This window comes from Gopherus flavomarginatus, chromosome 5 (assembly GCF_025201925.1).
Source record: "Gopherus flavomarginatus isolate rGopFla2 chromosome 5, rGopFla2.mat.asm, whole genome shotgun sequence".
In the NCBI taxonomy this organism is placed as follows: domain Eukaryota; kingdom Metazoa; phylum Chordata; order Testudines; family Testudinidae; genus Gopherus; species Gopherus flavomarginatus.
In genome coordinates this window covers 65,608,420-65,622,519 of record NC_066621.1, presented here as the reverse complement: position 1 = coordinate 65,622,519, position 14,100 = coordinate 65,608,420, and the positions used below count along the sequence as shown (strand labels likewise).

Genomic DNA, 14,100 nt, shown 5'->3' with positions numbered 1-14,100 from the left:
TATAGAGGCTGGAACTGTGCCAGGAAGGAATTTCCCCTCAGGACAGACACACAATAGGGCCATTAAGGGAGTCCTGGTAGTGGACAGCACTACAGTGGTTCTGGATTGTAGGTCAGACTTTGGGAGGCTGCTGTAAAAAATTAAATGACCCCTGAGGTTACTCTGTTTTTATGCTAGGTTTTTTTTCAGCTCACGTAGTGGTGTAGCATGTATCTCCTTACGTCAATCTGTGGTACTAAACAACTGCCTAGTCTTGTTAATTACTTGTTTTAAGATCTCAACTTGTCCTATGGATCATCTCCTAGAAATCCTGATTGATCTATTGATTAGTGATTCCTATCAAGCCCAGTATCCAGTTATCAACCACCTACCAAGTGGCCAGTTTTCCTAGAGTTAAGGGATAGCTGTTAATTTCCTTGCTTTTAAGTATGGATGCTAGGCCCTTAGCCCTACATTTTCAAAAGTCAGGAGACTAAAATATTGCACACCTCTTTGAAAATACAAGAGGTACTGATATTGTAACATTGTTTTTGGATTTCATATATCAGCTGTTACAGGGTAAATTAAAATAGTTCTAGTTTAAGACTATTTTACTCTCTAATAATCCCTTATGGTCAGACCTATGTTTGGAACATTTTATCATAGTGAGCTCAAAAGAGGAAGAGATTTGAAAGCTGGTGGACCTGGCTGCTTGTTGCAAAGTACTTTAAAATACAGATCAAATGTTTTCTTGTCTGTGCAGTCTAAGTGTTCCCACCACAAAGCAGCCAAAGCTGCTTCAGATTTCTGAAGTGAAATAATTAACTGCATTCCATGGAAGAAACAATGAGTATCACTATGGACACTCACTGCTTTCAGAGCGATGGGTATCATTGCTCAACCCTGATGTTGGTGTGGAGATGTCACAAGCTGCTCTTTGAGAAGCCTTCCTTGTTAAAAAGCTGGAAATGAAAGGGGACACCTTGCTGACATTTTGAAAGCTTTGCCCTTGAATCAAAAACTGGGTCCAAATTGTTACTTTCCTGAGTGCAGTATAGATGGATTGGTTGATTCACCAGAGTGCTTTACAAAATTGGTCTGAGAGGCACAAACCTTTAACTGTATAGTTACTATATCCTACATAGCGTCTACATTGTTTTTGCCGCATGCAAACAATGTGAAGAGTACGTTGACATTCTCTTTCCAGTTTGTATATTTTAATATCTATAAAGGAAATCAATAAACATATAGGGTTTGCAGATGCACTAACTAGTATAATAAATGCAGTATATGCCACCATAGTTGAGAACAAATTATTTGTAACAAAATCCAAGGAAAACAGGAAAGAAAAATAGTAACAAATTTTGCATGTACAAATAACCATTCTGATGTCATTAATGTTGGTTGTTTCATTTCCATGGGTCATTAATGCAATTGTATTCAAACTGTAGGAATAGCATGTGCAATTCATGCACACACACACTGCAGGCAAGCACATGCCCACAGTTTTGCAAACGTGCATATATTTCCAAGTAAGATTATTAACCATGCTTCATTTCAGGGGGAGATTGTGGCAGAGGCCCATTTGTGGTTCACTGCGCCATAACCAGCAACTCTTGTCAGGCCCGCATGCTCTTTACATCTCACACATTGGTGTCATGATATTTATTTAAAGTGTGACGTAATATATCATTTAAAAATCTACCACCACACTGGTCAATGTCACTAAGAAATGTTTGTAACAGTTTGGTAGGTGAAATTATGGATACTTTGACATTATGTCCTGAAGATTGTAAACAGACAAAAGTGACAAACCAGGTTTCTTCCATATGAAGGGGAAAGAAAATATGGTGGCAGCTTCCCCTGCAGGAAAGAGGGCTCTGATTGGCTGCCTTCATGTCAGCCAGTGGCTAACCTTCCTGCAGCTGTGTATGGGAGAGAGGTGTGACCCTAAGAGCATCCAAATGCCAGAGGCTCACTGCTATCAGGTAATAAGTTTCAGCTGGTCTGACAGATTCAGTGTGCCTCAATTTACTGTGGTTATAATCTGCTATATAACTTGCTAACCATTAATATTCTTGCATGATGTATGCACAGGGGATGTATAAAAACATATGTGCTAGAATTATATTTTTAAAATGTATTTGGTAAGCAAGGCATAAGCACACTCTGTCTTAGACAAGGTGATGTGTATTTGAGCCTCTGACCACACAGTCTTCAGGCAACAACAATGAAAGTCCATTTTTACACATTAGGTAAACAATTCAACCCAACAAGCAGGGCAACAGAAAAACATGAGAGAGAAACTGGGTCTGACTTACTTTTCAAAGAATACATTGCAAAGGTTTACTGATCTATAAAGATGGTGGGCAGCTGAAGGACCTGAACTTCAAGTGATAAGCAGTTGAATCAACTGATTTTATGCAATATTACTGTATTACAGAAGTGTGTATAATGAGGTCTGTTTTCAAAAGCCAATGACACACTGGAAATATGGACACAGTACAGGTATGCTTTGAGGTCTGTGGCCAAACAGGGAGAAACACATTCCCTCCCTGTCACAGGGTCCACTCACCTTGAGCAGTACCTCCTGCTAGCTGTTCTGAGGATTAGCTCTGCCAGCTTACATTCTCTCCAGGGAGGTCTCTCCCATTTTGTCTTCCCCTGCTCACTCCTGAGTCTGCAGCTTCCTCTCTGTGGCTTAGTACTCCAGCTAGGTCACTAAAGTTCTCCCCTTCCAGGGAAATCTAGTCTTTCCAGACCTGCTGGCTGGTACCTGCAACACCCTTGCTGCTCCCCAGTGGCTGGTAGTAGAGCCCAAGCCCACCCTCTACTCGAGGTTCCAGTTCAGGGACCCTCAACTCAGCAGTTGCGGGCTTTCCTTTCTGCTTACTGCCTCTTCCCTGGACTGCTTCCTAACATGCTTGGTTCGGTTCGGTTCTGTGTTCTGTTTTTTTTTTCTCTCTCTCTCACCACAACCCACCTCCCTTTTCCTAGGGAGTGACTGCTGCCTGTTTTTCTGAAGCCTTCCCCAGCTGCCCATACTACAGCCAGCTACTTGGCTTTGCACAGGTGATACTGTTTCTAATTAGTTGCCTCCAGCCTAAAGCTCTCCTGCTTTAGCCTAATTAGTAGATTGGGCCCACCTGGCCTAATCCAAGTTATCCAGGGCTAGTGTTGAGAGCTCATCCTTTCATACTGTCAGACAGGAGAGAAGGCAGCTCTTTACCTGTCTTCTATGTAAATTAAGAATGGTGGAAACAGATCAATGGAAGCTTCATTTACATACAGGGTGATAGGACACCCACATCCTGCCTCTTGAAACAAAGTCATTGACTTTTGGAATATACAAGCAAGGAGAAAAATCATGTTTGGCAGCCCTCACTACACAGACACAAGGGAACAGAGCTCTTGTTAGCTGAAAAACATTGGTCCTTCAACCAAGTGGGGGTGTTTGATGTCCTTGAAAACTGAATATAGGTAAGAAACCATCTTGAACAAAGTTTGTATTTTACTAGCTTCAGTTTTAGTCTTTTAGGAATGTTTTCACTCTTATTTGCATGTAACCTTTTCTAACTTTATTTCTTTTACTTAGTATCATTTACCTATCATTATGTCCTCTTAATAAACTTGCTTTATTTGGACTATAAACTAACTCTTAATGCTGGAGTTTAAATGGCAGGGTATATTCACCCCAGCTGAGTTAATAAGTTGTGATATGCTTTTGTGTCTTCAGAGGAACAAATGAACCTTATTATTTCTCTGAGCTGTCCTGGAGAGGGCTGAACGCTGTAAAACACACCATTCTGGGGAAATTTGGAATGGGACGTATGTTGGGGTCACCTTGCTAGTTGGAAACCAGAGTGGGGCTGTGAAGCTGTAGAGAGGCTGCTGGGGTTAGAGTGGCTGAACCAGAGGGCCTGTATCTAGCACATACATTTCAGCATGTGATTTTCAGGCTGGTTGTGAATATCCCAGGTTGGGAGCTATGGTAGCAAAGCATTTTAAGGCACCCAGGATGCAGGACAAGTGGTGACGCAACCGCTCTTTGGGCTGGATTGCATCCTGAACCCAGTGACATATCTTATTAAATATCTCCCATTCTCCTTATCAATTACAAATATCAAGCAACTACATAATTTATATATACTGGTCCACACTTGCCTTTTAGTGAACAACATAGACTCCATAGAAGTCATTGCACTACAGCAGTGTGTCCTGCAATGTTTAATAAAGTTGTAACTTTCATAGTCTCATAGGAGTGCTCAGGCATTTGGGGGAAGGAGGGTTGACAGAGTAACCTAATCCTTTGAAAAGTTGGCACTTGTGCTCATAATGTTTCTTTAAATTTATGTCTTTATCCTCAGCACACTTCTGAAAAGTACTCATGTCTATTCTTTAAATGGGGAACTAAGGCCCAGAGAAACTAAGGTCCAGATTTGTAAAAGGGTTTAGGTATTGCTCTGCTCATCATTGCAAGGCACTTAGTAGCCTAATGGGGCACATGAATCAGTATTCACATTATCTTCCCTGGTTTGGGCTGAATACTGATGGGAAGTGCAATGATCCCACAGGTGAACCAAATTCAGTGATGAATCCTGGTCACATGCCACCTGAGGCCTGTTGCACATGCACTAAGGAGAAGTAGCCTAATCCTCACTGAGTCAGTGGGACACCTGAGGGCTTAAGTCATATTTGAAAATGGGAGTTAGCCATCCAAATCACTTTGGCTTTGCAACACTGAGCAGAACAATGTCTAAATATCTTTAACAATGTGGGCCAACCTGTATTGTCCAAGGTCACACGGGAAGACTGGTGAAGCGGGGAGTTTCCTCCAAGTTGTGGGCTAGTGTCCCAACTACTGGACCATATGCCCAGGGATATGGAAACCTGGAGGATTTGGTTGTTAGGACCTAGGTGCTTTGAATTCTGTGGTAATGGGTGTGACAGGAAGGACTGTGTAAAGCATAAACTTGAATTATGTTTAATCTTGATTCCATTGGTTTCACCTGTAATCATTTCTTGGGGGATAAAAATCCTAACCTTTTGCTCATATTCATTAATACAAGGTCCTAGTTACTAAAGTTCAACTCCATATTTTATGGAGGATGAGACTCTTGCCATTACATGTATCACTGAAACCTGACCAGACAATACTGCAGAATTTGTTTTGGCACAGTTGGTGCTGATGAGATATATGATGCAGCTTAAATCTAAGGGATGACAGGCAACAAGGTGGTGGTAATCTGTTGCATCCATCCCAGAGTTCTCCTATCCCAAAACTAGGCTGAATAGTTTGTTCACTTTGTTAGTCCCAGGGTGGAATGATGATGAGATTGGTTTTGATGTATTTATTGCCTTGAAGTTCCTCTATGAGCTGCTGTAAAGGTTCATACCGCCATCTAGTGGACATGCACCAGGGTAAAAAAAAATCAGTTACTTCCCACAAGTCATACAATTCTAGATAATCATGTTTCCTTCTTGCTTCCTTCCTGATGCTCTTCTTGGATTCACAGTTAGCAGTTATATGCACTTATTGTAGCTATTCTCTTGGCCTTCAATCTCCCTACCATTCTTGCCTCTATTTTTGCTTGTGAAATGACATGCGTTTTGAACAGTTTTCAATTGACAGTTTATTCTCTTAGGTGCACCAGGACATTATCCCTCTGAAAATGCTACATGCCTTTAAAGGACAGTAAAATCTATTATGGTGCTGACAATACAAAAAAACCCAATCAACCACAAAAAGTCATCTTTGATTAAGTTCATGTTTTAATTTATTAAGAAAAAAAATTCCTATAATACTTTGTAGTTATATAGACTCTTATGTGAGAAGCTCTATGTTCTACTGACATTTAATTAACTGAGCCTTGCGGTTACGAGATAGATATTGTCCCCATTTTACAAATGAGGACACAGGCAGAGATCATGGCCAAAATCTTCAGTTAATGGCCTCTAATTTTGGATGCCCAGCTTTAGACAACTATGGCCTGCTTTTCAGATGCTGAGCAGCCACAACTCCCATTGACTTTTAATACAACTGCAGGTGTGCAGATATTAGGAGACTGAAGTTGGCACCCAAAAAAGAAGGCACTCAACAATAGAGATCCACTTTTGAAAATGTGGCTGTGACTTGACCAAGATCAAACAGGAAGGCTGTGGCAGCGTTAGAAATAACATTCAGGTCTTCTGACTCGGTCCTATGCTTTAATTACAAGACCACCCTTCCTCTGCTGCAATATAATTATCAAACTTGCCTTATCTACAATGAGCTTTTTCTTAAGTCTCCCACCATTGTAGTCAGTCATGTGCGTGGCATGATGAAAGGGTCAGAGAGAAGTGCATTCTTTATCCAAGCAGTACAAGTCCTCCATTTAAGTGCAGCTCCTGAAGTATATTTTTGTTTTGGTTAAAAACAATCTCAAGTTATAACACCTACGGTCTGTGGTGCAGCTGCATGGTCAGCAATGCCTATAGTAAATCCTGTTCTTCCTTTTGATAAAACTCTTATTTTTCTGAGGCCATAGCAGCTTGAGTAGCCAGGCACCCATGAATCATTGTCATCTAAACTGCGGTCAGGCTAATATTTTTTTAGTTCACCAAAATCTTTTTCCATTGTCCCATTCACTACATCTTGTTGTTTTTAAATGATTTTTGGACATATGATCTATTGTTTATAGATTACATCTGTTCTGTGCTTTACCATTACAAATCTAATGATTCAAAGCAGTTAGAACAGTAGCTCTCAAACTTTTGTACTGGTGACCTCTTTCACATAGCAAGTCTCTGAGTGTGACCCCCCCCTTAAATATATATTTTAAAAGTTTTTAATTTATAACACCATTATAAATGCTGGAGGCAAAGCAAGGTTTGGAGTGGAGACTGACAACTTGTGACCCCCCCCATGTAATAACCTCACAACCCCCTGAGGGGTTTCAATCCCCAGTTTGAGGATCCCTGAGCTAGAACAAAGTAGTCATAAATTTATTTTCTTCTTCCTCCCCTTATGGATAATATTATACTCCACACTATATGAAAGATATATTTTGAGTGCAGATGGAATGCAAGACTGAAATCAATATAAAAAAACCTGTCAGATATTAGATCCAAGAGGACTGGCTTTTCAGGACAAGAAAAACCTGCTATTGTAAGCCATCTAGGAATTGATCACATTCCTAGGCTTTAGGGTGATCACTGTGTGGAAAATGGGTGCTGTCTTCCTTCTAATGGGAACCCCCATCTACCTGCTCCCTGAAATCCTTACATTGCTATCTGTTATTCCTAGGCTAGGCTCATGAACTGGTTAGTAGAAATGGGTCATGCTGGGGAGCAAGACAGGCTAGGATGGAAGGAGGTGATAAGCTCAGGTATTGCACAATATTGTACATCAGAGAGAGACTAGGGAAAAGTATTCTTGTTCTCACTATGTATTTTAGTGTATATTGCAGAACTGCATGGTGTCTTAGAATTATTGTGCTTTCTCTGTCATAAGAACATAGGATTTTGTCATGCTGGGTCACTGGACTAGTATCCTGCCTCCAGCAGCATTAAATTCCTGATAGTTCTGAGGAAGGCAATATCCATGCCCTTTGTCTTCAGTAATATACCTCGTCAATTCTGTAAAGCTGTAACCAGGTGATCAACATCAGCTCTCATCCTGAAACATAAGCAAGATAAGATGTCACTTTCTTTTTCTCACTGCTATTACGGTAAACCAAACATATTAATATTCAAGTTATTGAATAAAGATTAATACACAAAATAATCGTTTTGGGGTATTTGAAATATTCAGTATTGGATAAATAAAGTACAAAAAGCCAAGCAGAGAATATATACTGTAAATTTCTAGCTTGGCTGCATAATTGAATAGAATATAATCAGTAAAATAATATATCACACAGAAGAGTCCATTACAATGCTGTGAGGTAACATAATGACAGAACAGCTAACTGAAATAATCCTTATGATGATGTAGGTGTCTGTTTTTTCAGATTCTGTCTTGTCTTTATGCCTTGAACTTTTTCATCTTTTAGTGTCTTCAAAAGCTTATCTAGAAAGGAATGGAACAAAACATTAATTTGTCTCTAGTACTTAAAAATGTAAATATATTTTAATAAAAAAAACCTCACACTTTCATGTGAAACTCCAGTAAACCACTACAACTCACTGAAGATAATCAGATATTAAAGTGGAAAAAGGTATCCACTATTTTGACACACAGAAAATCCATTGATTTATTCTTAGGTAAAGTAATTGAATTAAAGCTACATGCTACAATTTCTTTTAGATATTTTAGAGTTTTTGTATCTTATGGATTTAAATTTTCTTCTTAATTTTTGTGTGACTTTAGCTCTCCTAAAAGGTTTCAGATTTTCCTGCCAGTGTGATTCTGTTTGGGGGAAGAGATGAGAATCTTCATGTCCAGTCAATGATTCGCTTCTCTGCTGAGACTGCCAAACCTGGTCATCAGTCATGCTTCTTTTTTATTCCTTTTCTGTGGACATTTTGCTCACTTGGAACAATGGCCGGCTCCAGGGTTTTTGCTGCCCCAAGCAGCAGGCCAAAAAAAAAAAGCCCAATCTGCAGCAACTCTACCGCCGCTGCTTCATTCTTTGGTGGTAATTCAGCGGCTGGTCCTTCACTCCGAGAGGGACTGAGGGACCCACTGCTGAGGAGAGGGGCAGCACATCCGGCTCTATTGGCTGCCCCAAGCACCTGCTTGCTGAGCTGGCCCTGCTTGGAACTAAAAACACAAAAGGCATTTCACCACTAGCTTTGAACATCAGTTCACCACTGACCTATGCTGGTTTCAGTAGTTATCTGCTGCTGAGTGCTCCTATAGCCCAATAGTAATGCTAGTTCAGTTCAGTTCTTCATGCCCAAACGTTAGTCTCTAAGGTGCCCCAAGGGCTCCTCATTGTTTTTGCTGGTACAGACTAACACGGCTACCACTCTGGGCTTGTCTACATTACCCGCTGGATTGACAGGCAGTGATCGATCCAGTGGGGGTCGATTTAGCGCATCTAGTCTAGACATCATAAATTGACCACTGAGCTCTCCCGTTGACTCTGGTACTCCACTGGACCAAAAGGCACAAGTGGAGTCAACGGGGAAGTGTCAGCCATTTGACTTAATCCAGCAAAGACACCACAGTAAGTAGGTACAAGTACATCGAATTCAGCTATGTTGTTCATGTAGCTGAAGTTACGTAACTTAGATCGATTTCTCCCCCCCCCCCCCCCCACTGCAGACCAGGCCAGAGCTGAAACCTCTAAGAGCAAGCTAAGTTTCCTTTCATCTGTCCCTCTACATTCAATAAAGAGAAATGCTGTTTTCACAGGAGGGGAAAATAAAGCTATTCTCTCATTTTTCTGGCCAGCATGAGCATTTTCAGACGTAGGAGCACTCCTGAGCACCTCTCAAAACATCTGATGCTGTAAGGCGGGGCAGTTGCATGCAGTCTGTTCAATAGGGGTAGCCCCCAGGGCGCCAGCTCCTTTAAGGGCATGGATGCAGAGATGTGCAGGGCCAGGGAGTGGGGTGTGAATGCTGCTGCCCAGAGGCTGAGGGGAAAGGATGGAAGGTCCCTACCCCTGCACTGGGGGGTCCTGATGTGGAGACTAAGGCCATGTCTACATCTAAAATTTTGCAGCGCTGGTTGTTACAGCTGTATTGGTACAGCTGTATAGGGCCAGCGCTGCAGAGTGGCCACACTTACAGCAACCAGCGCTGCAAGTGGTGTTAGATGTGGCCACACTGCAGCGCTGTTGGGCGGCTTCAAGGGGTTTTGGGGAAGGCGAGAGCAAACCGGGGAAGGAGACCAGCTTCGCCGCGGTTTGCTCTCGCGTTCCGCGAACCACCCTGCAAACCGCAGGGAAGGAGACCTGCTTGTTCGGGGAACGCGAGAGCAAACCGCGGCGAAGCTGGTCTCCTTCCCCGGTTTGCTCTCGCGTTCCGCGAACCACCCTGCAAACCGCAGGGAAGGAGACCTGCTTGCTCGGGGGTTCGGCGAACGCGAGAGCAAACCGGGGAAGGAGACCAGCTTCGCCGCGGTTTGCTCTCGCGTTCCCCGAACAAGCAGGTCTCCTTCCCTGCGGTTTGCAGGGTGGTTCGCGGAACGCGAGAGCAAACCGCGGCGAAGCTGGTCTCCTTTCCCGGTTTGCTCTCGCGTTCCGCGAACCACCCTGCAAACCGCAGGGAAGGAGACCTGCTTGTTCGGGGAACGCGAGAGCAAACCGGGGAAGGAGACCAGCTTCGCCGCGGTTTGCTCTCGCGTTCCCGGAACCACCCAGCAAACCGCAGGGAAGGAGACCTGCTTGCTCGGGGTTCGGGGAACGGGAGAGCAAGCCGGGGAAGGAGACCAGCTTGATTACCAGAGGCTTCCTCAGGTATGCTGGGATACCTGCTTATTCCACGGAGGTCAAGAAAAGCGCTGGTAAGTGACTATACTTGATTACCAGCGCTGCATCACCAGCGCTGGATCCTCTACACCCGAGACAAAACGGGAGTACGGCCAGCGCTGCAAACAGGGAGTTGCAGCGCTGGTGGTGCCCTGCAGATGTGTACACCTCCTAAGTTGCAGCGCTGTAACTCCCTCACCAGCGCTGCAACTTTCTGATGTAGACAAGCCCTAAGGGAGCGAGGGACAGGCGTGTAGAGGCCTGACTGCTGGGGGCAGTGCCCACCCCGCAGTTAGCGGCTGGGGAGCGCTACAGCCCAGGCAAGCTGTGAGCCAGAGGGCCCCTGCCCTGCGGAGGGCTGGCGTGTGCCCGGGCTCTGCGCCGGCGTGGCCCGCATGGCTGACTCGGGTGAGTGCCGCCCATGCCCGCACACGCACACTGCTGCGGGTCGGAGCCGTCCCCGGTCAGCGCCAGCAGCTCCAGCTCCTTGAGGCGGATGCCCAGCTCGCAGATCTCCCCGTCCGGCGGCTGCTGCCCGGGGCCCCGCGCGGCGGCGCCGCTGTCGGCCGCGGGACAGAAGAAGCGCAGCGGCTCGTAGGGGATGGGCGCCAGCCCGGCCGGCCAGGGGCGCGGGCAGCCGCGGGCGGCAGGAGCCGGGCCCAGGCCGGGAGGGGGCCGCTGGGTCCCGGCTGCGCCCCCCCGCAGGGGCACGAAGAGCTTCCGCCAGAGGCCGCAGTCCGCCAGCGGGGGGGCGCTGGGCGCGGCGCGGTCGTAGAGGGACGGGAAGTACAGGGGCCGCGGCGCCCGCTGCTGCTGCTGCTGGCTCATGGCGCCGCCGGCCCGGCCAACCGCCGCTGTCCTGGAGACCGCGGAACGGCTGGGGGAGGGGCAGCGTAGCCGAGGGCGATGGGGGCCGGGTGGGGGTGGGAGTAGGGCTCCCAACCTTCCAGGGTTGGCTTGGGGTCTCCAGAATTCATGTGATGAAATCTACAGGGACAGGACAGGTCCAAGCAAAATTGGCCACCCTTGGTGGGAGGCATGGGGGGAGGGGCACCAGGTGGTGGGGGCAACCGCTGGGAGAAAGGCTCTGGACACAGAGCTGCCAGCGGCACCTGCCTGGGAGTGGAGTTGCTTTGTGACTGTGCTGGGCGGGGGTGGTCATTCCACGTGGGACATTGACACTGTTTCTGGGCCCTATCTGGGGCAAAATCCCAAAGGTCAGCCTGGCACAGGCCTTTTTTGTTTACCCAAGTCTAACTGTGTATCAGGGAGCAGGTGCCAAGAGTGCCCCTTTCTCAGTGACCTGCTGCTAGGGTTGTCAGGTGTCCGGTTTTTGACCATAATGCCTGGTTGAAAAGCAACCTTGGCGCCTTGCTGGCCAGGCCGTTCAAAGTCTAGTTGGTGGTGTAGCAGGGCTGGAAGGCTCCCTGTTCCGTGCAACTCCTGGAAGTGGCTGACATATCCCTCCAGCTCGGGGGCAGCCATGGGGGCTCTGCATGCTACCTCCGCCCCAAAGGCCAGGTCCACAACTCCTATTGGCTAGGAACCGCAGCCAATGGGAGTTGCGGAGCCAGTGCTTAGGGCAGGGGCAGCATGTGAAGCCTTGTGACGGCCCCTTTGCCTAGAAGCTGGAGGGACATGCAGGCCGCTTCCAGGAGCCTCCTGAGGTAAGTGCCACCAGGAGCCCATGCCTCAACAGCTTCCTGCGCATCAACACTCAGCCCCATAGAATCATAGAATATCAGGGTTGGAAGGGACCTCAGGAGGTCATCTAATCCAACCCCCTGCTCAAAGCAGGACCAATTCCCAACTAAATCACCCCAGCCAGGGCTTTGTCAAGCCAGGCCTTAAAAACCTGGAAGGAAGGAGATTCCACCACATTACTCGGTAACCCATTCCAGTGCTTCACCACGCTCTAGTGAAAAAGTTTTTCCTAATATCCAACCTAAACATCCCCCACTACAACTTAATACCATTACTCCTTGTTCTGTCACTTGCTACTACCAAGAACAGTCTGGATCAAACCTCTTTGGGACCCTCTTTCAGGTAGTTGAAAGCACCCAGTCTGGAGCTCTCTCCTGCACTCTGAATCCCTCATTTTGGGCCCACCCCAGAGCCTGCATCCCCAGCCGGTGCCCTCACCCCCTCCTGCACCCCCAACTCCCCGGTGAAAATGAGTGAGTGAGCAAGGGTGGGGAAGAGCGAGTAACTGGGGTGGTGGTGGTGGATTGAGCGAAGGTGGGGCCTCGGAGAAGGGGTGGGGCAAGGGTGTTCAGTTTTTTCTGCTGTTAGAAAGTTGGCAGACCTACCTGCTGCTGCCCCTATACCCATGGCACTTGGACATTTATTGCTATCTGTAACTTTCTACAACAAATTAGTATAAATGATATTGACAGAGATTTGATGGTATGAGATTCTGTGTTTCATCCAATATCACTTCTTTACAGAGATGTATGTCCTTCCAAGGTCACAGCCTGATGCTAAGGAGAGTAACTTGGAAGGGATAATGCTCACAGAAACAATTCTGGTATCTATTTATTAAATAAATTCTGGAAGGGAATGGCCATAGATAGTCACTACTGTTACAGACCACTTTGTGCCAGAAATAAGTTAAAGAAATTAGGTAGTAGGAGAGACCTATTTCTGTCTTTAAGCAGCCAATTGAGGGCCCCAAGAAAATCTGATGCCTAGTAAAAGTGCACTTTAAAGGGACACTGTTAAATTGAAAATTGCCTTTGTCAAAACATTTTGTATCCTTTATCATTGCCAGTAGCAGCTAAATTTACTAAAAATCGCTCAAATGCTTATGGAGCAAATCCTGCTACAACTTCCATGCCTCCTGAGAACTGTGCATGTAGTGAGACAAGGGATCTTCTGCACAACTTCCTTTATTGAAAATGTGATGATGTCTGTCAAGGATGCATGATTAGACTTTGAAAGCAGCATTTTTGCAAGTACTGATTGAACAGTATAGTATCTTTAAAGGAAGAGTCTTTTAGCTGTCTATCCTTAAGCCCACCCATGAATAGGGGGGAGTGGATTTTTGAGGGGTGGGGAAGGAGCAGGAGGGAGTAGTAATGACACATAGTGGCTTTCACTTTTAGATTGCTTGTTCAAATTGAGCCCAGGTTGAAAGCGTCTGTGGGCCCAAGATTGCATCTCTTCTGCACATAAATCTCCCATTGATTTCAGTGGGAATTTTGGGAGTTCAGGGACTCCAAGATCTGATCCTATGTCATTAACATCAGATGGCTAGTTGGTGGTCTGTGTGAAATCAGTCTGGTGATCTCAGTCCTGAACTCAGTGAACAGTGTTCCCATAACAAAACTCCTCATCTCACGTAGCACTAATTGGCAGAATTGGTGATAATCTAGAGTGAGAGGCCAACCTTTTCCATGGGATAGGGAGCCTGAAAATTCTCAGCCTTACTGGTACTGTAGTTTCTTCAGGGCAGGTTTGAGGCACGTTGACAGGGACTTTTAGGGATGGTTGCAATGCAATACAATCTGTTCTGTGAGTGAAAGGTCTTTAGGGCTTGTGGCCATATCTCACAATTAGTACATTCACATAGGGTGAAGTTAACCACAGTGCACTGAACCTGCACAAGCCCCATTGAACTGCTGATGTAGGCTTAAGTGTTGCATGGACCCCATGCATTGAGATGAATTCGACCCATCATATTTTTAAAGTCTTCTCTTGAATAAAATGAATAGAGCCCTGC

At 45.7% G+C, this 14,100-nt stretch overlaps 1 protein-coding gene across 1 annotated transcript; it reads right to left on the bottom strand.

Annotated features, from left to right (window-relative positions):
* Positions 1-7,561: 7,561 nt before the first annotated feature.
* C5H11orf91 (chromosome 5 C11orf91 homolog) lies at positions 7,562-11,211 on the bottom strand. The gene is made up of 2 exons (XM_050955182.1): positions 10,817-11,211; positions 7,562-8,029 (listed from the first exon to the last, which is right to left on the bottom strand). The coding sequence occupies exons 1-2, from the start codon at positions 11,205-11,207 to the stop codon at positions 7,941-7,943; spliced, it is 480 nt and encodes a 159-aa protein (XP_050811139.1). The 5' UTR covers positions 11,208-11,211; the 3' UTR covers positions 7,562-7,940.
* Positions 11,212-14,100: the final 2,889 nt, after the last annotated feature.